Consider the following 25548-nt stretch of genomic DNA (forward strand, 5'->3'; position numbering starts at 1 on the left):
ATCGTTAAATCGTTAAACATATCTTTTAGAATGGTATTTTATTTATAATACATCAAGTTTATTTATAGTATAACACATCTACATAAAATATATTATTCTTTTTTCCTTTCTTCTCTTTTTTTTTTTTTTTTTTTTTTTTCAAAACGAATAAGTTGGAACGACACCGCACCAATCTTGTATAAATAATATAATATCGTTTAACGCAGAGTCAGGTGATGTTTGTCGAGCAATGTTGACTAATTTAGTCCAATCGTCGCGATCGGTTACACGATTATTTTCTTCAAATCTAATTACTGGACCACGAATCGGATATCCTGTTAGCGTACATTCTTGTAATGGTATTGAATTACTCATAGAACTCGTTAACGAACCGACATAAATTCCACGTTGATCGATCGGCAAGCCTTGCTCTACTTTTTGATCCATAGAAATTGCTAATACCCATTCTCTAGCTTCTTCTCGTTGTTCCTTCGTCATGCTAAGAGTAGCTGGTAAAGGTACTTGCAGTGGGAAATCTGTTACTCTGAGATCATCAACGTCGAGAATATTACTATCACCTTCCTCTATACATTCTTCGAGATCCAAAAAATGATTTAAAAATATAAACGCTTCGCTGGTTAAACCGTTAGATCGTGCATCCATTCCGGCATCGTAGTAGCAACGATCTGGTAACAAAATGTCGGAATAACGTATAAGCGTGATGGACGTTTTAGTCACTATCCCTGATAATCCTGTAAACGATCTACATCCGCACCTGACCGCGGAATAATGAGACGCTTCTAAAAATTTACGAAATTTCATGCCGCTCGCCGAGGACGTTTCCAAACTTTTACATAACTCGAACAGGATGCTTCGTAATTGAGATAAATATTTGTACTCGTTATAAGTCTCGTCGGAATTGAGAACGGTTTCGGATAATTGAAGATAAAGATTAAAGTATTGTGGTATTGATAATGCGCCATATTGCATATAAAGTCTAAGAGCTTGTACTGGTGAATGTGACTTTAATAATTGGGCTGCACGTTGTGCGACATATTTGTGTAATAATTCTGGACTTTGCATATTAGCTGCTTCGAACACTTGATCCCATTGACCTTTTTGTGCGAGCATTTCTAAAGCAGCTCCGGCATCAACTTCTACTAGTTTTTCTATTTCTCCATTCCTTATCATGGCATCCTTGTACTTTGCTTCTAAATATGGCTCCAAGTCTGGAGCGAGTTCTGTTACGATACGTCGTGCTCTTTCCCATTCGTTTACTGCAGCTAAAGCGTTAATGGCATCTCTGATCCTGTCAGCTTGTAAAAAGACCTGTCTCGCAAAAGCGTATTGAATTTTTTTTAATTTTCTATGAATCTAATTCGTTTTAACATACGATATATATGTATATATACGTATATATTGAGATAAAAGTTTACCTGAGCGGATAGAGCGTATTCACCGACGTCAAATAATCGTGATCCTAAATCTCCACCAATTTCTGTAGCAATTTCTGGATCAGCTTGATGGAGAATAATTTCAGCTGCTCGGCTTAAAGAAGCTCTCGATGCTTGAGGATCTAAGATAAGAATGTCCAACGCAGCACGTACCTCGCCAACTTCTAACCACTTTTGAGCTTCTTCTAACGCATTCAACCCATCGATTCCTGCGCTTTTTTGTCCTAATTCTCGACGAAGCGCAGCTTCTTGACTCGGTAAATATTCTCGACATACTCTCAATGCCTCGGACCACATACCAGCTTTCTATATAATAATCAGAAATGTAAATATACTTTTAACATGCTTTTAGAGAGAAAGAGAGAGAAAGCACGAAAATTTATTACCTTATAATGATCTACTATTATCTCTGGCTTGTGCGCTCTCAAGAGAAGAGATTCTGCAAGACTGTAATCCTGTGCTTCAGCTGCTTCGGTAGCTCTTGCAACAAGAACTTGATTTAATGCATCTGGAATATGAGACTGCGCAACATCCTCCGCAGCTTCCCAATCTCGAGTATGTATATACATTTGTACCGCTTCCATGGCTCTTCCAGCTTGAATAAATTCTTTTTCTGCCTCTGAAAATCTTCCTTCGTCTTCCAATGCCATAGCTCTTTTATAATGAACTTCTTTCTTTTGATCGGATGTACCATACTTTGCAATTTCTAAAGCCCAATCGAACAGACCAGCTTCGCACGCAATTTGAAGACAAGCCTCAAAGTATGTTAATCGCATTAACAATCTCGCACCTAATTCTGGTACCAATGTACGCGACCACATCAAAGCCACCTATGGAAGAGCGTTGATATTAGAGCAATATACACAAAATTGAATTAAAAGGATCCTTCGAATAAATCGATATGTTCTAACCTGGTGTGCAGCCTTCTCTCCGGAAGATTGTTTTGCAACACGTAAAGCATCTTCCCACATATTAACTGATCTGTAAGATGCAACAGCACCTCGCCAATCATTAGCTCCTAAAAAGTGTTCTTCGGCTTCTCGTGGTTTGCCTGCAGCATCCAATTCACGCGCCAAATGAGCATGAGTAGTCTGAAGTAACTCTGGTCTATACTTTGCAACTAATCTTATCATGTCATTACGTTGACCAGCCTTTCTATACATCGCTATTGCAGAGTCATATTCTCCGATCGCTACATAAAGTGTTTCGGCATGCCGTAAATCACCAGCCTGTTCTAAGGTCTCTGCATGTTTTGCAAGAACCTCGTTAGCTTCTTCAGCGTTCATATATTCTATGGCTACCTCGTGTGCACGACTCCAATTGCCAGATTGGATATGAGTATCAATTGCTCTTCGGGGATTCTGTGCTCGTAAAAATAAATTTTCGGCTAAATTTTTATCTCCTATCGATTCAAAATACTCTCCAAGCTTTTCGCATTGCTTTCGTATTTGTGGATCATCGTCTTCGACCACTTGCATAATCTGTAACGCTTTTCTCCATTGTCGGGCGTCAATCGCTGCATTTAAAGCAAGAACGGTTTCACCTGCTTCGATGAAATGATTTATCGCGGCATCGTAATGACCGTTTGCGGCTAAATGTTTCCCCCATTCCTTTTCTAAAATAACAACGGACGTTGGATCGATTTTACGAGCCAATTCCAACGCTCTCGCATATACACCAGCTTCGGCATAACATTTAATTGCGTCCATAGCATCGGATGTCTTTTCTAAAATTTCTCCTGCTAATTCCATCAAATCAGTTGCCTTTAAAGCTCGTACTACTTCCTTCACGATCGTTGGATCCTCTAATAATTCATTATTAACTAATAATAATCTAGCTGCACGTCCCGGTCTACGAGATTCTAAATAAAGTTTCACTGCGCGTTGTGGATTATCTGTTTCTATTATAGCTGCTGCTTTCGCCGTTTGTCCGTTATCGAGTAACCATTTTAAATGACGACCTTTTAACTCTGCTAATCCAGACCAACCACGATTTTGTGCTAAATTTAATGCATCCTCCCAATTCCAGTATTTTTGATACATATCTAAAGCTTTATCTAATTCATTTTGTTCTAGATAAATGACCTCTGCAGTTTTCAATTCTCCATTCAATATTGCCAGCATAGCCCAACAATCTGGACTTGTCAACGAATCATTACCTGTCTCGATCGCATATTTTTCTCCGACATTGACAACTTCTCTAAGAAATTTCGAACAAGCTACATCGCCAAGAGCAGCGTAACATCGTGCTGCGATTGATAACTGTCTAGCAGCCATCGCATTTCTCGCAACATTTTCCCACATAGCTTCGGCTTGTGGAGTATCACCTAATTCTTCTAAAAACAAGACTACTCTTCCAAAATCATTATCATGTAATGCCGTACCAAACTCAATCAATCCTTCATCGAGCAAATAAGATACTTTGTTACCCATCTCTTCGACTATCACCGATGTTTGATCATTTTCTCTAACGATATCTACAGCGTCCCCACGAATGTGTATAAGCGTTGCTGCTTCCGGAGCATCGACATTATACCATACCGCTAATGTTTGACCTGTTTGTGCTACGGCAACGTCACTTCCGGGTACCCAAGATACAAAACCTACTCCGGTCAGTAATAAAGTTCTACCTCCTTGATCGTCACTTAACCATAATCTTCCTCTCTTATCTCGTGATAGAAGTCTGTGCCCTGTTTCGCTTAATTCCAGCCAATCTACTCGTACGTCATGTGTTATCATGCTAATAGTAACACCCGTTACGAAATCGATTATGCGTACTGTTCTTGGATCTAAAAGATATGCTAATCTTTTATTGTCTACCATACCAGGCACGTGTCTTTCATTAATTCTTATGCTAACAACGTGAGGATTTATTGCTTCAGTTCTAACAGATCCAAGTATTTCATTTTTACCGTATTCAACAATTGTTAATTCACCAGCGCAGAATATCAAACAAACTCCAGGATATTCGAAGAAGAATTTTTCATTACTGCTCTTATCTTCCCAAGGTATTTCACTAATAAGATTTTGTTCAATATCAGTAATTAATAACGTTGTTGATGTCCGCGCCACAATATTGTTGTCCTTGCGGCCTAAGACCTTTACATCTTCTATCTCATTTCCAGTATGTGATCTAATTACAACTGGCTGACTAGTACCATTTAACGGCCGGACAATAACTTGGCTAGGACCGACATATGCTACCTCATGACTCCCCCTAACAAGAGTACGTCTTAATATCGTTTCAAATTGTTCTACAGCACCACACAATCCACCAATGATTAATCTTGAACCATCTTTTCTCCATGCCAATGCTGTTATCGTGTAGAAATTTGGCAATTCTTTTATCTTTGCTTCCTCCCAAACTGTTCTGCGAGGAATCCAATCAAATATTCTTATTCTGTCCCATGAACCTATGGCAATACTTTGTCCACTGGGACTACAACATGCAACTGTCATTTCTTTTTCACCGTTCTCTCTACTATAATCAAAAGTTTTAACAAGTTTTCCATGAGATTCGTAAAAAGTTATTTTTTTATCACAACCTGCTGCCATAATATGAGCTTGGGACCAGGCTAAAGCATACGCTGGTACATTGTGAATACAAACACGGCCCGAGGGTTCGACATTTCCATCTTCTGCTACGTAATACCTTATAATACTACCATCTGCATGACTTGATAAAAAGCCGGTTCCTCGAATACTTGAAAGAAAGATACAAATAATTAGAACATTGTATTACGTTGTACTATACTATTTATATATAATATCAAAAATGTTACTTTGTAGCCAATGCAATTGTCATAGCATCTGCCGTATACAAGGTTTGTGCTTTGTGAGTTTTTATAAATGCAGCACGGACCTTGCCATCTACAAGACCGACTATAATAGGTCCTTCTGTAGGCCATGCTAAGCAAGTGACTGCTGAATTTTGTTTAAATTTATTGCATATAACTTTTTTCTCACCCCTATGAACACATTACAATTTTTTATATATGAAACAAGTTTAATATTCAACCATCTTGTAGAGATAATAATATGTAAAATATATATAAATTACCATTCTTCGCCAATCTTGTAGACATAAACCATACAATCAGTTTGACCTACTGCTATTTTTATCGAGTCTGGAGAAAATGCTATACCTTTAACCAAGTAACTTTTTTTACCAAACTGAAATAACAATCATTCATTGTTAAGAGCTTCTTAAACGGATATAAACAAATAATTAATATATATATTAATAATTAAAAATATAATGCCTTTGGTTCCACAGGTTTGGTAGAAAATCTATCCTTTTTAACACCATTTTCATCAAACAAATAGATTGAACGATCGGTAGAAGCAACAGCAAGTTTTTGATTATTAGGTGACCAAACTATGCTAATAACTTTGTTTTCACATTCCTATAATTAACAAAGATATAAATGAATCGGTTTCCTTTCGCAAATAAAAATGAAATACAAATACGAGATAACCTACATGTGACGATACAATTGTACCTAGATATTTAAGTAACATGATTTATTGTTATAAAATAAATTTCACTTTAAAAAGTTGCGTTATTCGTATGTTGTAAAAAGACGATGCATTAAAGTCATCGTGAGTATATATACGGTTGCTTGGCAACATATTTTACGAACAGTCGTACTTACGTCGTAGTATTACGTCATATATATAGTACTATATATTTGCTATACCTTCTCTCTCTTGAAACGTGTATCACTTCAGCGACATCTGTGAACAAAATAAGTATTATACGTAAACAAAAACAAACTCTTCACTGGCTTTGACTATTATCGAAACAGTTTTATTGTGTATTCCGGCGAGTTAACATCGTAGCTCTCTATTTCTAAAAGTGAAGACTTCAGAATCAATATTATTTGGTAATTATATAATTATTTAAATAATATCAAATATAATACAAATAGATCTCGTGATATTATCGATTTTTTTTTTTCAAAAAGTATTTAACGTGATTAAGATTTTATTTGATGTTAAAAGAGTAGTAATATAGAAGTATAATGATTTTTAGATCGTGCTTTTTTAACGACTATTTTAATAGTACCACGGATTTTAGAATAGTGTTACCGTCAGCCCGTGGATCTCCAGATACAGCAACTTCTACGTGATGAGGTTTGAGCGAATAGTTTAAACAATTATTCTAGTTTCTCTCGATTGAATGAGGCTTAAAAAAAAAAAATTTTTTTAATGAATTTCGTCGACTTTTTTAATATGGCGCAAAATTCAAATTATTATCTACAACATTAATTGTCTGATCTATTTACATATATAAGATTATTATTACAAATATAAAATATATTAGATTTTTGAAAATACGTTCGAACGAATTTTTCGACAATATTTTACTTCAGTTTTATTCGTAATTTTGTAATGGAAAATATAAAACAAGATAGAACAATCATCCGATTTAAATTATATTTATTTTGTCCTTCGAGGAGAAGTGAAATAAATATCAATACAATCTCGTTGGAATTATCTTTCTTTTCCATTTAAAGTGCATCGGGCAATCGGTTACTTCCGCATTATTGCGTCGCGTCGCTTGTGAAAAGATGTTGTGTAGATTTGATAAAAAGTCTAGCTATGAATTGAATTAGTTTATTAAGAAAAAAGTTTAAAGATTAATTTAGTCGCAGGCGGCGATGGAAATTATACATCATTTTGGTCGAATAGAAGAGAGGTAGGTTATGTTTCACATATTAATTATTTTCTTATTTATATGAGAATAGATGGTTTTATTATATTGATCATTCTGTTTGTTATATCATTAACGTACGTTTTAATTTATTAACTTTATATTACGCAATAGAATATTTATTTAAATGTTCTTTTGTCATATATTTTTCTTGTTGTTTTTAAATGTGAGTAATTAAAAAATCGAAATGGAATAATTTCATGAAGGTTATACAACTTGAGGTTATACGATGAATCTATGTGAACATATATGTTTATTTGAAAAAATAATTCAAAGAAATCAAAAATTTTGATTTCATTTTGTAGTACAGACGAAGCAACGATTTGTGAAGATAATATCGGGATGGTTTTGGAGGAAGCTGAAATAATAGATACGGATGGTAATATAGAAATTACATCGGAAGATGATAATGTTCAATATCAATTTTGTCAAATAAATAGAAATGAAAGTACTGTGGCGTATCGTGTTGTACAAGTTAGTGATAATCATTTAGACAATAATGAATTATCCTTAACAACGCCTGTAAATAATACTGTACAAGTTTTATCTTCCCCAATAAATGGACAGTTTTATTTGTTGAGTAGTGGTAATGAAGTGCTTACCTCAGATTCTGCGAGGAATGTAATGCCTCGCGTTGCCAAAGTACAAATAGAAACATCTGAGAATCTTGTTCCAGGTGTTAAAAAAGTAAGATGACGATAACTGTAATATTATATCATTTTATATCTATCATAGTCAATGAATCATATTCAAAGTTTTTTAAAAAATTTTCTATTAGAGAGACGAAAGAAGAAGAGTAACGCATAATGAAGTAGAAAAGCGTAGAAGAGACAAGATCAATAATTGGATCTTCAAATTGGGAAAGCTTCTACCAGATAATGAAAATGGCATTAGCGGAGGAGATATAAAAGCTAATTCTGAATTGCAAGTAAGACATTTCAATACATTATACTCTATTTTTGTCATTACAGATTTGTTTAAAATACTTTTGTTGATAGAGCAAAGGTGATATTCTAGCGCGAGCATGCGAATACATAACGGAATTACGAGAGATTCGAGAAAAGTACACTCAAAATTTGGAAGAGAATACACAGTTATTAGAGGAAGCCAAAGCTCTCAGACAAGTTGCGACTCAATTAAGAAAAGATAATTACCAATTAAAATCACAATTATCCAATAGTACCAATTATATACTAGGTACTTAATTATTAAGTATATTCTATGATATTTGATACATTCTCTTTTTTTTTTTTTTTAATTTTTACCAATGTGTTCCATATTTTTTTACACTATATCTACAGGACGTACGTACGTAGTGCAACGTAGTACAATAAAACGTGACTGTAGTAATTACAAAATGTTTATTTACACGTATTTAACTCAACAATACTTGTATCTGATAAATGATAAATCGCAATTATATAGTTATAAATTCAACTGTACATATATACTATAAACAATAACTATATATAACGCGAATGATAGATTAAAAGTTGGAAATTTATTATTAAATCATTAAATCAGATGTACAAATATACAAAACATTACATCATAATCAATAAGTAACTTCGTTCGAATGTTACATATAACTAATTTGAAAGTTACTTTTTTTTATTTTAAAATGCGTTGAAGTTATTAACTGGTAGGTCTACAGTATTTACAATTGTAAAATACATCTATTTATGTACATTTAACAGAGCAACATGTTCAGTATTATTTTCTTAGTTCATTGCCATGATATATCTAAGTATGTTGATAATAACAAAATGAGCTTTATATTTTTTTCTCCTTAAATATGCACATACAGTTATCATTATCAAATTTAGGGGAAAATATATATATATATGTATATGTATATGTATATATATGTAATTTCTAGTATTATTATTGCTTCAAAGCACATTATTTTACTTTTTGTATGTAGCTTGTATTTCCGATATATTCGCATTAACATCTTGTACTTTATTGGCTCTAAGCAATAATGACAAGAGGCTTCCAATAAGTACAAGAGATGGAATGATATTTATAGTTGCGTGTCTCTAAATATTTTTTAGATTTTTAGAACGTTTCATCGATATTTAAGATGATATTGAAAATAAATAATCGTCGAAATCAACGTTCGTCTGATAGTATTCCTTTTCTTATCATTTTAAGCATAAATTCGATAAGTTATTTCGGTGAATAATAAATAATTTAATATTATCATTTCCTCTAATCCTTTTATCACGAGAAAGAGAGAAAAAGAGAAAGAAAGAGAAACGGAGAGAAAAAAAGAGAGGGGGAGAGAGAGAGAGAGAGAGAGAGAAATAGAGAGATAGAAAGAGAGAGACACGAGATATTTTTAAATAAGTTGATCATTTTTAGAGCTTGTCTTTGTGCAATAGTATACACAAAGAAATCACATTGAAATCAATAAATTTGTCCTATAAAAATAACTCTGAGAAGAGCTAGGTCCAGCAATAAATGTACCTTTCTAATCTAAGCGTCAACGTACTAATATTTTCTATACAGCTTAATAGGAATCTTACTCTCCTGATCTACGATTATATTGTCTTTGTCATATAGTAGATGCAATGCCAGAAACTGAGCGGAAACTTATATATTTAGTTTATTCTTCCTCCCTTCTCCTTTGTCTAAATATTTTTTTTTTTCTATAATCGTGCATTGAAATGAAAATAGAACCGAACAAAAGAAAAATACACGTGCGAAGCCATAACGATAACATTTTTCTGTTTTTTTTTTCAGCGTACAATTGTGATTTTTGGTTTATCAAAGCAGACATATGTAGAAATTGATCGAACAAAGATGTTTCTTTAAACATATTGGCAGTGTTGAGAACTTTCGATCGGTGAGAGCAAATCTTTATTTTTTATTTATTTCATATTTTTTTGCTTTTTTTTTTTAAATTTTTCTTTTATTCCTTTTTTTTCCTTTTCCTTTAATTTCGAACTTTTGCGCGTCAAATTGAAGAGTTTCATTTACGTGTTAGACGTTTGATCTCAAAGTTCTTTCTTTACCGTTCAACCGATTTTCTTCTTCTATTACGAATCCTCGCGTTCTGTACAAGAGTAGAAAAAATGTGCAGATTCCTTAGATGGTCTTCGTGTAACGAGGGCTTTGATATGCGTACTATATTTACATACCCAGTAATATATATATATATATATATATATATATATATATATATATATTCCTTTTTTGCCATTATACTCAAGTATTTTACCAAACAAAGTGCCACTTTGTTATACCACGAAAACATACATAATTATGGCCTTGTTAAAATTAATTCAATCGCTGCAGAAACTACCATGAGTATTATCATTACATAGTTCACGTGGAATAACAACGTATTACATTTAACGAGGCAGTAATAAGAGTTACGAAGGAGCCCATTGGAGATGTCATCTACGAAAGACCTTTAATCATGTTCCGCAATAATTATTTCCTCCTATACAAGCGCGTTTCATATTCATCAGTCTTTCGATCGTCATCATTTAAAAAAAAAAAAAAAAGAAAAAGATAGCTCGACGTTCATTCTAAATGCATTCGTATAAAGCCATTCCACGTATTGATAAAGATTAACATTGATCATTGTCATTATTACAGTTCGCAGATACAAGTGACTAGTACTTTCCCTTTAGTATCTCAAAAGCATACTATTTGATTTTTATACATTTACTAACTATCGCTAAGTGATATTCTTATCCCTTCTAGCTTATTACATTTCTCCTTTGAGAATACTTCCTAACCAGTCTTCAAAGCGACCCTACATGTCCAATTAGAAGAATCTTTCATGTTTATCGGCTTTGGCTCGATCAAGAACTTTAATGTACAATTAAGATATACGTATATGTATGTATATATATATCGGACTTTTTTAATTATTATTATTATTATTATTATTATTATTATTATTATTATTATTATTATTATTATTATTATTTCTTTTTTTTAAGCAAAGTGCGTTTCATCGGAGAGATCGAAGGAATAGTTTAGGGAGCAAAGTTAGTGCGGCGGTGCTTGTCGAAACACGTTCTTGTTCAGCGAGGCAGTGAACGAAAGGATCGTTGACATAATAGATCTGCTGTCATTTTTTTTTTCTTTTTTTTTTTCTTCAGAATCGTAGAGTAATAGTTTGATGCGGAACAACAATCATGTAATTTCACTACATTTCAAGATTTTTATATACGAACTAATCTTACTTTACATCGCGGCTGTACTTTGATTTTCTTCTCGTTTATATGTATCATCTATACCTTAGTACAGCACGACGAACGATAAAGAAAATTTGACGTACCTTCGTACCGTACATTCGATGAGCGCTGATAACGGACTTCGTCTTCATCAGATCATTAGAATTCACGATCGTGGAAGTACGATCAAGCGCTTTGTTCACGTTGAAGTGTCTTTACAAATCGATGTACGGAACGAAGGTGGGCCTGTCTCAGGACGGTTGAGGTCGTGCACTTTTCTTGCTGCTACCGAACGTGAACCAGGTACCGACTTTACGGCCCAATGAATTCGTTGTTCCTTGCGTTACCACGTTTGACACGTCATACGTTGGCTCTCTCTTATACGATTTGCCTAAAACAACAGTTAAAATTCAAGATTCATCTCGTTCCTTTCTCTTTGGTCGGGGGATCTAGATTTTACATATAAAACAGTTTGCATACTGCGAGGTTTTACGGGTGGCCTGTTACGTTGTCTGGTAGCCGCCAATCTGGCGAGTTGCCGAGCAGCTGCTGGAAATTCCAGTCCATCGTTCCTATCTTGAGCTACCAGTCGTCGTTCTTCGGCCATTGCTACCAACCAACGACGTTTCTCTTCGGCTGTACGACAACAGAACAACAACCATTTGTCTCGTACGCAGCTATAAACCTTCAGACAATGCCTGACCGTAACACCCAACTGATGATCTGCGAGAATATTATTATTATCGGTTACATTTATTTAAATTAGCCTGATGAAAAAGTTTACAACAATATATACCTTTTCCATCTGGCACATCGATGACTTCGCTTGTATCGAGATAAATACGACCCTTGTAAACGTAAGTGTTACGTTTCAAAATATCTTTCTTACAATATACGAGCTGATGATCGAAGAGGAAAAGCGTGATGTTGTTCGTCCACATGCCAGTGGTTACTCGCATAGCTTCACCTTGATAAATCAATTGAGAAGATACTTCTATCAGATCTTCGCCCTAAAGATCAAAACATAATATCGTGATGTAATAATACGTTCAACAAAATTAACGACAACTGTCACGAATCAAAACGTACCTCCCATCCTTCGACCCTGAGTTGCCAAGCAGCCAACTTTTCTAAACTTTCCATTCGTCTTTTTCTTTCGTTGATCAATACAGCAACGCCTCGCATCGCTTCCAAAGCTTCTTGAATTTTATGATAATCTGGATGGTCCGCTTTCGTGTATTTCAACAACTCCGCCAACTGCAGGGGATACTTGCATATCCGTTGAACCGGCGTAAGCAAGTATCCATCCAAAGGTATCTCTATCAGACCACGCATCAGTCTACAAGCCTCAAAAAACTTGCTATAACGATTGTGCTGATAAAGTTCCTGCAGTGTGGCGGTTGCCATCGGATGGCTGTTGCAATATTCAGAATACATTCGAAAGCCTGCTCTCTAAAAATAGAATGCAAACCTTTTAGTTTGATACTTTCGATAAAAATGTCTTTTGATGTTACCGAAATAGTTCCAAGATGGAGGAGAACGATATCAGGTGTCCACTTTGCTTACTCACGTGTTTGAGGAAACACTCGCCAACGCAGCTTTTGTGCGGTGAATTCCAATCGATACGAGATTCCAAATCCTTCAAGAATTCTGATTGAAAGTCTAGAAGCTCTTCAATATTGATAAAGATCGTTTCTATTTGTTCCTCGTTGAACATGTCGGTACGTCTTCGACATTCCGCTATATACCCTTCTGTAACGTCCCTTAAAATCTTGACAAAGTCTCTCTCGGTTTGGACCAATTCACGAACTACGCTCGTCCTGACCTGTTCGTTCGATAGCAACGAAACACTAGTGCGTCTTCTTTGAGAGTTCGACGTACCTCCGGAGGCTATCGCGGCCAAACAATCTTCGACGGTGTCTTCTTGACTTACCCGCAACTATAATTGAAATGTCATTGAAGAAATAACGTTTGAGAAAACTTGGGATATTTTAATAATGACTCAGCTTTCTTTCCCTCTCTCTCTCTCTCTCTTTCTGGAATGACTCGGAAGTTATCGAGAAATGATTAGAAAAATATATACCCTAACGAAAGCAGCAGGAAACCAGCCACGTTCACCTCCGCAGCTACCCCACCACCAATCCTTGTCGACCGTGTCGAGAACATCGATGAGATCACCAGCTCGAAAGGCCAATTCCTCCGGTTCCATTGCTACGTGATCCCAAACAGCCTCGGCCAGGATTACCACCTCCTCGTCCATTGTCTGCTCGAAAGACTTCTTTCTGTCCGTGAGCGAGGCGATGGATGATTCGGAATCGGACATCATCTCGTCGTCTGAGGTACCACCTCTACCATCCTGTTCGTCCTCGGACAGGACATTTCCACCGGGTAATCTCGCCCCTAGATTACAAAAAGATCGATGCATCAGTTGACACGAGAATCAACTACACGTGATTCCTTCGCACACAGTGCCTCAAGTCCTTTCGAGTTTCGCCTCGAAGTAGATAATTTTAGCTTCCTAGGAAGAGTCTCTCCGATCTCGCTCTTTCTCTCTCTCTCTCTCTCTCTTTCTTTCTCTCTCCACCTCCAATTCGTTCTGCCAACGGGTGACAACGGGAAAAAGATGAAGATCAATTTTTGTTTGTTTTCTCTTCTTTTCTTTCTTCTTTTCTTATTTTTATTTTTATTTTTTTTGTGCGTCTGTTTATCTTCCTTTATTTCGCTTCCTTCATCACCTTTCATATCTCCACTTCGAGAGATCCATCAAAATTGGAACGATCTAACGGTTCTACTGCAGCCTTGCGAACAGAAGCGTTTCGATGGGAGATTGAACGATTGGGTATGGGTAAGAAGCAACGTTCTCTCTTGATTTTACGACAAGATCAAATGATACATAGATATGTACGTATACATATATGTATACATACATACATATATATATATGTACGTTTGTATATATACATATATATATATATATATATATGTACATAGAAATTACAGGTGCAGAGCGGTTCATGACGATGTGATTTCTCTTTACTAAATGCATTCGCGGTCCAAAGAGAGCGATGAACTTTCAACCATATCTTCTATTCAAGGTGCACATGCTAACTTTTTACAATGTTCCAGGTTACTTCTATCTAATAAGAAATAATGATCGAGTAACACTGAGAATGAGAAAAAGGTAGAGAAATATATAGAAGGGAGTGGGGTAAGAGAGAAATAGATAGTGCGCATTGATTTAACCAAAAGACGAACTTTTTTGTCTTTTGACTCAGGTGAGGAAGAAAAAGAACTTTTCAGTGGAATAAGTTTCATATCAAACGAATATAAAAATATAGAGAAATATTCTGAAGAAATGAAAATTACAAGAAGCCATTTTTCTACTAAGTTTAAATGAGAAAAATATATATATGTATATATATATATATATTATATATATATGTACACGGTATATATATGTGTCCTGTGTCGGATAGAAGCAAAACTTTTTTCGTTTACCGATTCTTCGAAGATACCTCGTGAGTGGTTTTTCTCTTACCTGCAGTTTTGGTGCGCATCAAGGGTGAAAGCTGATTGATACCCAGTGGTTGACTAAGTGAGCGCCTCAAATTTGTCCGAGAACTCCTCCCTTTCGCGTTACTGAGACCAGAATAAAGCTGAGATTAATAGTCATAGCTATGCAATTAAAGCCAAAGGGGACTTTCTTTTTCTTTTCTTTTCTTTTTTCTTTTTTTCTTTTTTTGTGTTTGTTGGTTTTTTTTTTTTGGTCATTATCTTAAATTCGGGCGGAGGCTCAACAAGCGTGTGTTTTTTTACGTGTAAGCATCGGTACAACATTCAGCAACGAATTACGATAGGTAGATAGTATATTTATTATGTATATATGTATATATATATAATATGTAATGATATTTATATATATATATATATATGTACATATATGTATAAATATATACATATAAAATGTCTATACATATATACGCACGACAAAATGTATATATATATAATCTGTACATACGCATAGGATTTGTGCTTTCGAAAATGTACGCCTCGATCATCTTTTTATCATTTTGTTTCTCATCAGAGAGGAGCTCGGAAAATATGATTCACAGCTATTACAATTTACAACGTCACTCGGATTTTCTACGGCAAGCAATTCTAATCTACGCTTCGGGATGGAACTGGTGAGAATCTTATTATTATTATTATTATTATTTATATATATATATATGTACATATGTATATATTCTTATGCATATATATATACATATATATATAAGTATATGTATGTTTATGTACAGAAATTGAAACGACGACGACGATTCTTTTCGAAATAAAATTTACGTGCATAGAGAGAGAAAGAGAGAAAGAGAAAGAGAGAAAGAGAAAGAGAGACAGAGAGAGAGAGAGAGAGAAACAGAGAGAGAGAGAGAGAGAGAGAGAGAGAAAGAGAAACAGAGAGAGAGAAAGAGAGAGAGAGAGAGAGAGAGAGAGAGAGAGAGAGAGAGAGAGAGAGAGAGAGAGAGAGAGAGAGAGAGGACAGATCAATTTTCTGTCTCCTCACTGATAACGAAACAAACGATCGAAGCGTTCACTTACGAAGACACTACGTCCTTACTGGTTTACTTTACGCGTGACAGACCAACTTTACGAGGAAAATTAAAAAAAGATGATTTGTTATAATACCCGTCTACCTACCACTAGTCTCCCTCGATTTACTGGAAAGGTTCGAGAATAAAAGAAATGTAAATTTTGCAAAGGACATTAATATATCTGGGATTTGATGGTTGTTTGATTATGTCGCGAGTGTATAATGATCGTTTCTTTCTTTTTTTTTTTATTGTTTTTTTCTTATTCTTTTTCTTTCTAAATTTTTATTTAGCATACGAAATATAAGCAGCGGCCGATCTATGTTGAGCGCATTTATTATTAGATAACAGAAAAAAGATTTAGCGCTTAATAAGTAGTAGTGCACAATTAACAAGCTAATCGGAAAATTTGCGATTAAAGCCATTACGAAGGGTGTAGCAATTAAATGATAGTATATTTTTAGACGTATTAGGCAAAAGTATATATAGATATATATACGTAATAATTTTATTAACATTAGTAGCAGGAGTGTTATATATAATTTTTCTCGAATAGAATAAATTCGATCATTTAAAATGCCTCACCCCAAGTATATAAGAGAATAAACAACGTTATATAATATATACTGTATAGTTGATTCTGTAATTCTTGCCTAATTGGCAATGTCAATGCTAAGGCTTTTAATAGCTTTCAGGCAAATGCTACGTAAAATGTTTACAAAAAAATATCGATAGAAAATCGATTGATTGGTCTTAGCATCATATTTAAATAACGACCAGTTTTAATAAAATAAATCAATGTATATTTTTACGTAGCAGGTGCCAAGAGATCAGGCCGTGCAGCATCACTTTTATGTAAATACGTTGTAAATACATAAAAGAATGCTCGCTCGCGATTTGGCAATAAGAAAATATTGAGTGATGCGTATGCAATCGAAATACGATCTTTTTATGAGAGATAGAAAGAGAAGAGAGAAAAAAGAGAAATAGATAGATATATATATATAGATAGATAGATAGATAGATAGATAGATAGATAGATAGATAGATAAAGAAAGGAACTTACCTTCTCAGCGTAACGATGTCATGGGAAGAGTGTCTCGGGCTTAGCCTCGGTGGTCTGCTCTTGATCGGTGATGGCGTCGAGAGCATCCTTCGATAATTGTGAATATGACTATATCCTGATCTGGTGTCCCATTGGAGTAATCTCTGTCCACCAAGGTCGCTATTAGTTCTACGTACGTGCTGATGCCTCGATGCGCGACTCTGTAAGTCCGCCTAAAAAGAAATAAATCGTTTCCACTTTTCGATAGATGATCATTTTATTTTTTATTATAATTATTTTTTTCTTTTTTACTTTTCCATTGTTTCTATGATTTTTTTTCGATCTCATTGCTTTTAGATTCTTCGTTATGAAATATTAATATGATTAGCTCGAAGAGACACGATAATTTTTTGCTAAAATTTTATCAATAATTTGGAATTTATAATTGCGTTTATACCTATATATATATATATATATATATATTATTTATACCTATATATATATATATATATATATATATATATATATATACATATACACACATACACACACACGTTGTTTTTTCTTTTTTCTTTTTTTCTTCTTATCTAAAGTATATATAATTTTTTATATGAACATACATTAGATATAAAACAATAATAGTAAACGAAAGTGGTAATTTCAGACCACCAGATAAAATAGATAAAATGAATATTAATTCGTTAATCACGCTCGAAGAATTTCGATCGTCGTCTCGTTCGGAGAAATTGTCATCGGAGAAGTTTACTGATATCTCAACCTTGGAAAAGTTATACTTCGCGTTACACTTCGATCGGCGCTCGTTGAACGGCGCACGACGACGCAACTGTGACTCTCGCGATATCGACTGACCAGAACTGTATTTGGTCTATCTGTCTCTCTCTCTTTCTCTCTCTCTCTCTCTCTCTCTCTCTCTCTCTAGCGTATCCTCTCCTCGTATCCTGGTTCACGCGATATACGTTATATTCTCGTCCGTTGCTTATCTGTGCCGTTTCTGATCAGTACGAGCATGGCCCGCAGAAACGCGGGATGATACATCCAACAATGTGTTATCAACATTGACGAGATACCGTGTCCCCGGGATCTATGCTTGTTGAAAGTTTAGACGAGTCTCGAGCAAGGACAATGTCAATCAAATGTGATTTCTTCGAGATTTCTTTGAGCAATTAGTACTTATATGTACGGTGTTTCGATTATCATTAACCGACTCTTCTCTACCATTTTGTTTTCTCCTTGAATTGAAGTTGCATTTGATTGTTATAACAATATGACTCAATTCTGATATAAACCTATCGCGTTTTAATGCGATTAGATAATGATTATGACAATGATGATGAAAATTAAACGAATTTCGATGGTGTCTTCATTAATCAGAAAGCAATCTTTACCTTAAACTTGTCTATCAGTATCTGGTTGATGAGCTCGGACTGGGGTCGTGATTTATCGGCAACTCGCCTACGAAGGGCCGGAGGGCTGTCCGTTTCATCTTGGACGTCTGTGTCGTGGGATTCGGAGCTATCGCCACCCCCCATCGTTCCGCCACTACTGCCCACAGTCAACGCTCCACCAGATACCATCTATAGTACGCCCCACAACACAATTCATTCCACAACAGTATTCTTTGACCAACCACTTTCTTTTCTGCATTATATTATTCTTTCTTTTTCTTTCTTTCTTTTTTTTTTCCTTTTTTATACTAATTTCTTGGAAAGTCTAATACGAATGAATTTCTTACGATTCCACGAACGTTAAAAACGAGTTCTTTCTATCTAATTTATTTTTTATGATAATAATCATAATAATAATAATAATAATAATAATAATAATAAATCGTACTTATACAATCAAGCAATCTCGACTAAAATGTTTACCTCTATTTGTATTCCACTATCTCCGCTGTTGCATTTTGCATTACGCGCTGCTTTGTTACTCTTTTTCCTTTCCTTACTGCTCCTCCATACTAAAGGACCAAATCTGCGAAAGAGGAAGATATGAAATAACAAATTTATCCTTCTAAATTTATTCTTAATCTCTTAATCTATTTCTAATTTAGGAAATGCAATCCAAACATTGTCTTTTTGGTAATTGAATTAATCGAAAAAAAATGTATATACATATACATATACATACATACATACATACATATATATATATTATATATTCTGGATGAGATAGCCTTGCGGGTGAGACGACATTTTGTAGATATAATCTGATTTTCATTTTTTACTTTTAATTTGTAGAATCGAATAACAAAGCTCTTTTTTTTTTTTTATTTAACCCATAACTCCCTGACATACGAACATTATGGGTGAAACGACTTTTTGCATAGGAAAAAATTTTTCTTCTTTTTTTTTTTCCTATAAAAATCTAAAACTATTTTTTAGTTTTATCTTGATATTACAATTTTCCCAAGTATCTACTCTTACAAATATAATTTCTTGTTTCTCTCGACATAGATTAAATCGATGATGTACCGAAGTTTTAAGAGAAATAAAAACTAGGTCATCACTACTAGAATTATTCCCTATATTTTAATTTCAATCGAACAATGTACAAAATAAATTTATCGAATTTACCAACCGGAACTTTTGATCATTGCCAGGATCGTCCTTGTGCTGCGAGCTTTGTTCAGATGACAAAACGGCCGACGTTTCCCTTTCTTCCTCTTCTCCTAACTGGCCAGTTGTTCTTTCATTTTCCTCCACAGGACATTCACCCTCCGTACTCTCTTTGCTGCCCTTTTTGTGAAATCTCAAAGAGAAGCTCTTTCGAAATTTTTGCAATACGCTTTCTTGTTGACTTTGTGCCGCATTAGAACGGTGCGAATTTTGTCCTGGACCACCACCTGAAGCGGCAATCACGTTCGACGAACCCAAGGTCGAAGGGTCTTGAAGACGAGAATGAGTGACCAGAGGTATAGTTGCTTCGGTTAAAGGGTGTTCAGTCCTCGTTTGGTGACTACGTGTCCCATCGTTTTCTTCATCACCTGACCACTGTCGACTGAAATCAATTTTTGTTTTTATTTATTTATTTAATTAATTTTTCTTTTCTGTAAATGAATGTCATTATTTATTGAAATATATTATACCAAATACGATCAGTTAACGCAGGTCATGTGATATTACATAATAGATTATAAATTTTATGATCAATTTGGTTCAATTTATACAACCTGCAATGTCTCTTCCTTACAAATCTAATATTTTTTTTCGATAAGACCACGGAAGAAAGATCTTCGTAAGACGTTGGAAGATACACGAATGGCATCTTCGATTATGCACGACCGCAGACAAGACCGAGTGACTGGTAAAAATGAAATAACGGAAACGACAGTTCTTCGATAAAGACAGAGAGAGAGACAGAGAGAGAGAGAGAGAGAGAGAGAGAGAGAAAATGAACGCGTCAGGTCTTTGAAAACGGAAACTTGTGGTCGAAGCAAAATCGTTTCGCAAGTGGAAGGTGTTGTGTTACCAGCCTGACTGACTATTAATCGATTTGCCTTTGCGTACGAAATACGGATTGTGAATCTTTCGAAATTGTTTCGATATATCGCGTTTGATATTCCATTTTGAAAATTTTATTTCTCCTTGAATAATAAACGATTTAATAAATTTTCCTTTTATTTTCTTTTTGAAACAACGATTAAAAAAAGGTATTTGTTTTCTGGATGTTTTTAATTATTTAACTTTTTTTTAATTTTTAAAACAAAAACACACTTTTTCCTTTTCGTTAAACAATAATTCGTTGCTTCTTCGAGCAAGCAAATTACTTACCACATCATAAGGATATAATCGCCTTAAACCACGTTTTTCTGCACGAGCGATGATCCTTATCCCAACAGCTTAGTTATTTCTCGTACGGTTGGCAACATGTTGATTTAAACAACGTTACGCGAACTTTGTTTTATTTAGCAATTAGAAAAATTTATTTTATCGTACGACGTATTACTATCCGACACGATGAACGTAGAATTTTATCGACGATTGAAAAAATCAAAATCGTATAATATCACGTTAATGCACAAAACACTTATTACAAATCCTTTCCACGTTTATTATCGTAATCGCGTAGGTAGGGATGTTGGAATATATATATTCGAAGATTAACATAAATATTTTTTCTTTTTTTTTTTTTCCTGGCACATTAAAAGTTTGAGCTCCAGACACAGGAAGTGTGATGGGCCACGAACTGCAAGCGACTGAACCTTCGTAGTAACAACACACAACGACGAGATCCATGCCTTTAGTTTACACGTATACATCATCCTTCTATATTCGTATATATATGTGTATGTGTATGTGTAAATGTGTACGTGGGTGGATCGCGTGTTGTTCCGTACACTCGTGTGTGTGTATGTGTTTGTCTGTCTGCGTGATACTTCTTCCGAGAACAGATTTGAAGGGTCGCTTCAGGTATAGGACCATGAAGGGATGGTGTAGTCTACCTTCGTCTCTCTCTCTCTCTTTCTATCATTTTCTTTCTTTTTCATTCACACACCTTTACCTTTTTTCTCCTATTGCCTTTCTTTCCTCCGAAAGATGCGGGTGCAAGAGCACCTTTCATTCTCTTCGTCGGTCTCTACAAAAGGTACCATTTATCCTTTGTAGTGACATCGGTACCTCTTTCTCATCCCTCTTTCTCTTTTTCCTTTTAATCGACCGATTTTTTTTATTTGAAAACATCCTCGATTGTCCTATGTGATAGGTAATATCCGATTTACTTTGATTAAACGTTATCATCAATGTTTCTTTACGATTTCAGTCTTTTCTCGATTTTCCTTTGATCGATGTTGATTTATTGAGCTATTATAAAAATAGAGAAAGAGAGAGAGAGATAGAGATAGAGATAGAGACAAAGAGAGATAGACAGGTAGATAAAGAAAATTGTTAAAATAAATAAAAGAGTTCAGAGATGCTATTTCATTGGATATATAATTAAAGTTTGGAGAAAGGGGTGTTAAAGGGGTGCGTTCAGCAGCGCAGAAAGTCGATGGACTTCAGGTAGGTCAACCGAAATAATATCTTTACTCGTGACTCGGCAAACAGCCCTCTCTCTCTCTCTCTCTCTCTGTCTTTCTTTCTTGTACTTTAGTGTGTGACACGTCCGAGAGGTCCCGGGATCATGATGAGAAACGAAAAACGCGAGGAAGCACGTCAAGTACGAGGTCAAAAAGCCTTTGACATTTTCTACCCTCATAAACTATGTCTTTCTCTTTCTCTCTCTATCTCTTTTTTTCTTTCTATATATACGCATATATATATATATATATTATATTTATATAAATATTCACTTATTAATAACAACAAATATATATATTACTTAAAAGCTTAATTTTTGATTCCAAATGAAATGAAATGTTTGTTGATCGAGTAAAATCATTAATATTAATTATTAATTGTAATATTTTAGTTTCTTTCAATTGTAATATCTCTTTGCACTTTTTTACACTTCAAATTTTGACGCTTCTTTTTTTTCTTCTCTCTCTCTGTTTTTTTTTAATCAACAAAAAAAGAGAAGACAGAGTACGGGGGTAGAAAAGAAATTGAAAAGAAAAGAAAAGAAAAGGAAAGAAAAGAAAAGAAAATCGTAGATACGATAAACCAAGGGTATTTCGTATTTTCTTTTTCTATCTAACGGTGTTCGCAAAAAATAGAGAATTCTTTGGTAAGATCGAGAGAGTAAAAACTCTTGTGAAAAATTCTAAGTGAGATGTGAGACTATTCTCTCTACGTAACACCCACTTTCTTTCTTTCTTTCTTTCTTTTCTTTTCTTTTCTCTTCTTTCTTTTTTCTTTCCGAAGGTCTATCGTGTTGTCTTTGACACGTGATTTTTTTTGTAAGCACTCGAGTCTACTTTCTCTCTTTCTCTGTCTATCTCTTTTCACATTACACAAGTGTAGAAAAGAGCGAAAAGGTTGATCTTTATCACATTAACGCCCTTAACATAACGCCTACGTTCAAAGGGCTATCGAAAAAGGGACGCATTTTACTTGTTGTAATTTTTATCTCTTCACTTTCTCGATCAAGAAATTTTGATATAGTTATATTGTAACCATCTGGAATTAATACGTAATAACATTATTTGATCGAACGTCTCAGGATATCTCAAGGACAATGATACGACTGTGCTTTTATTTTGTTTCTATTTCTCTTTGGTATTTCTTTCTTGTTTCTTTTTGGAGGAAAAATAAAGAGTGATCCTTATCTTTGAAAAATATCTATCATTACCTTTCGTGATCTCGATCGAGTAAGGCCGGAGTGCTGGATGCTTTGATACGTCGTTGGGTTTTGCTGATTCCAGGCATTCGTCTTCGATCCTTTCTACCGTGACCAATATACTGATCGTGAAGGGGCTATAAAAATAAATAAAAAGGATGTATACACATAAATAAATTATTTTATAAATAGATTAGTTTTTTTTCTCTACTATATTTCACTACGTTTATGAATGTATTAAACAAGAGATAAATAAAAAGGATGCACACACACACACAAATACATTATTTTATAAATAGATCAGCTTCTTTACAATATTTCATTACGTTTATGAATATATTAAAAAAGAAAGAGAGAGAAAGAAAGTAGAGGAACTCATAGAGGTCATATGTAACCCGAACAAAAATAAGAAAAAAAAAAAAAGAAAAAATTTTTTTCTTATTTTCAAAGATGATGTGCTCGTAAGAATTCATTTGTTAAACTCCTACGGCCTGCATGACCGGAGTTCGACAACCTTTATAGCTTCTACAACGAGTTTGGACCATATTTCATATCGCGGCTGGTCGAGGAGGAAGGAAGGAAAAGGGAGGAGGAGGAGGAGGAGGAGGACAAAAAGGGTGGTGATACTGCGGTGCTAGTGGTAGCTGTAGCGTTACTGGGTGACAAGGAGAAGGGTAGTTTCTAAGCGAAGTCGAGGGTCACTTGACTCTCGTCGAGCACACTGCCATTGTTCGAGTTAGGTGCAAAGCAAAGAAGCTTCAACGGACCGAAATATCTCGATGCCCGTTGTGCCGTATGCTCTTAATTACGAGAGTCGCCATTTTTCTTTTTCTCTCTCTTTCTTTTTCTTTTCTTTTAAGAGTATTCTCTCTTCCTTATTTTTTCTCTTTCATTCTTTTTCCGTCCATCGAGAAAACAAAAAAAAAAAAAATTCATTTTATATGGCCATCTTACCGAAGTTAATCGCTTAGGAAGGAGATCGCGTTTGGTACCGTATAAATAAATAATTTAGGAAATCAAATACTTTTTCCAAAAATATCCTCGACGGTAAAAACGTTATCGGTCAAAGTTCACCGATCCTGAAAGTCGAAGTAACGAAGATAGATCGATGAATATTTTATCCTTATTCCGTCGTTAATCTTTCAAAGGGATCAGAACGATAAAAAAGGATCGCGTCCTACATATATATATATATATATATATATATATATATATATATATATATATATATATGAAAAGAAAAGAAAAAAGATAATCTTGTAAATTTAATAAAAATAATTTAAAAGTTAATAAAAAGAGTTAACGAGATAGTTACGATTGCGACATTGTTAATTTTAATACGTTTACGATAAAATTAATTATAACTGATTGAAAGATTGTTCTCCTTTTTTCTCTCTCTCTCTCTTTTTTTTCTTTTTAATTTTAGACTTTTTTTTAATACCTATAAAATCGTTGGATTTGTCACTCGTTAGTGATATTTATGCGTACGTCTGGGTGTATAGTACGAACATCGGAATGTTTCATATAATACTAACACGTACACGCACTATGTACCACCCTTCTGAATATGAACGAACATGTTAGCGTAACTGGAAACGACTCCGATGTATCATCCTAGGAGTGTCGACGTTGTAATGACAGCTCGTTACTGTTTCTCCTTCCTATATATTATCTATATCTACATATACATGTACATACATATATATGTACATACATACATAAATAAATATATATATATATATATGCTTTTGTTTCATTCCATGTAAGTATATATGAATCGTTAAATATCAAAATTTAAGTAAAGACAAAATTTCGTTTCTCTAATTACAAAGGTCAAACTCAAAAGCTTAAAAAACTGAAGCTCCTTCCATTTTTCTTTTTTGTAGGAATCGATCAAAACGTTTCTACGAAGTTCTTACAAGGTTCTTCTTCTTAGTTCGAATTTTGGCAGGTTACCAAAACTCGATATGACTTGACGTTGGTATAATTTCCTTGAAATTATCAGGACTAGTTGCTATCAAACTTTTCGTATATTTCCACTGACTCACTTCCGTTCGGGACTTTTATCCTGAACGAACGAACGTACTTTTCTTTTTTATTTCTTTTTTATTTCCTTTTTCCTTCTTCTTCTACTCCTGTTATTACTACTTTTCGACTATACGTCGATCAATCAAATCTAATTTATTTTATAATCAGTTAACAAATCAAATGCATTTATATGTTTAAATAATTTATACTTTTTATGAAATATATATATATATATAATTCAAGAAGAGACACATGTATGAGGTTGAAGATAGAGGATTAGTATGGTTGTGGTTGGTTTAATTAAATTTAGA

At 34.4% G+C, this 25548-nt stretch overlaps 3 protein-coding genes across 13 annotated transcripts in view; 1 reads left to right on the forward strand and 2 right to left on the reverse strand.

The window, feature by feature from the left end:
• Nucleotides 1-21: 21 nt before the first annotated feature.
• LOC127070435 (intraflagellar transport protein 172 homolog) lies at nucleotides 22-6101 on the reverse strand. The gene is made up of 8 exons (XM_051008401.1): nucleotides 5915-6101; nucleotides 5695-5838; nucleotides 5493-5605; nucleotides 5215-5400; nucleotides 2345-5135; nucleotides 1820-2263; nucleotides 1416-1739; nucleotides 22-1308 (listed from the first exon to the last, which is right to left on the reverse strand). The coding sequence occupies exons 1-8, from the start codon at nucleotides 5951-5953 to the stop codon at nucleotides 139-141; spliced, it is 5211 nt and encodes a 1736-aa protein (XP_050864358.1). The 5' UTR covers nucleotides 5954-6101; the 3' UTR covers nucleotides 22-138.
• Nucleotides 6094-9264, forward strand: LOC127070572 (upstream stimulatory factor 2-like). Of its 8 annotated transcripts, none has more exons than XM_051008726.1 (6): nucleotides 6094-6318; nucleotides 6468-6568; nucleotides 7084-7133; nucleotides 7454-7835; nucleotides 7927-8076; nucleotides 8147-9264. In XM_051008726.1, the coding sequence occupies exons 3-6, from the start codon at nucleotides 7096-7098 to the stop codon at nucleotides 8351-8353; spliced, it is 777 nt and encodes a 258-aa protein (XP_050864683.1). In that variant the 5' UTR covers nucleotides 6094-6318; nucleotides 6468-6568; nucleotides 7084-7095; the 3' UTR covers nucleotides 8354-9264. The 8 variants fall into 8 exon arrangements, with proteins under 8 accessions (XP_050864683.1, XP_050864701.1, XP_050864718.1 ...); XM_051008744.1 differs by having other exon boundaries at nucleotides 6513-6568; XM_051008719.1 differs by having other exon boundaries at nucleotides 6127-6318; nucleotides 6952-7133.
• Nucleotides 9265-9931: 667 nt separating this feature from the next.
• Nucleotides 9932-25548, reverse strand: part of LOC127070417 (uncharacterized) — a 145065-nt gene continuing 129448 nt past the window's right edge. For all 4 annotated transcript variants that reach the window (XM_051008374.1, XM_051008364.1, XM_051008378.1 and 1 more), the window contains 12 exons: nucleotides 23222-23346; nucleotides 19574-19993; nucleotides 18865-18967; nucleotides 18382-18570; nucleotides 16997-17208; nucleotides 14880-14980; nucleotides 13425-13741; nucleotides 12912-13280; nucleotides 12431-12793; nucleotides 12138-12351; nucleotides 11822-12064; nucleotides 9932-11732 (listed from right to left, as the gene is read on the reverse strand). In XM_051008374.1, coding sequence (XP_050864331.1) covers nucleotides 11593-11732; nucleotides 11822-12064; nucleotides 12138-12351; nucleotides 12431-12793; nucleotides 12912-13280; nucleotides 13425-13741; nucleotides 14880-14980; nucleotides 16997-17208; nucleotides 18382-18570; nucleotides 18865-18967; nucleotides 19574-19993; nucleotides 23222-23346 — 2796 coding nt within the window. In that variant the 3' untranslated portion in view covers nucleotides 9932-11592. The remainder of the gene's footprint in view (nucleotides 11733-11821; nucleotides 12065-12137; nucleotides 12352-12430; nucleotides 12794-12911; nucleotides 13281-13424; nucleotides 13742-14879; nucleotides 14981-16996; nucleotides 17209-18381; nucleotides 18571-18864; nucleotides 18968-19573; nucleotides 19994-23221; nucleotides 23347-25548) is intronic.

This window comes from Vespula vulgaris, chromosome 1, assembly GCF_905475345.1.
Source record: "Vespula vulgaris chromosome 1, iyVesVulg1.1, whole genome shotgun sequence".
In the NCBI taxonomy this organism is placed as follows: Eukaryota; Metazoa; Arthropoda; class Insecta; order Hymenoptera; family Vespidae; genus Vespula; species Vespula vulgaris.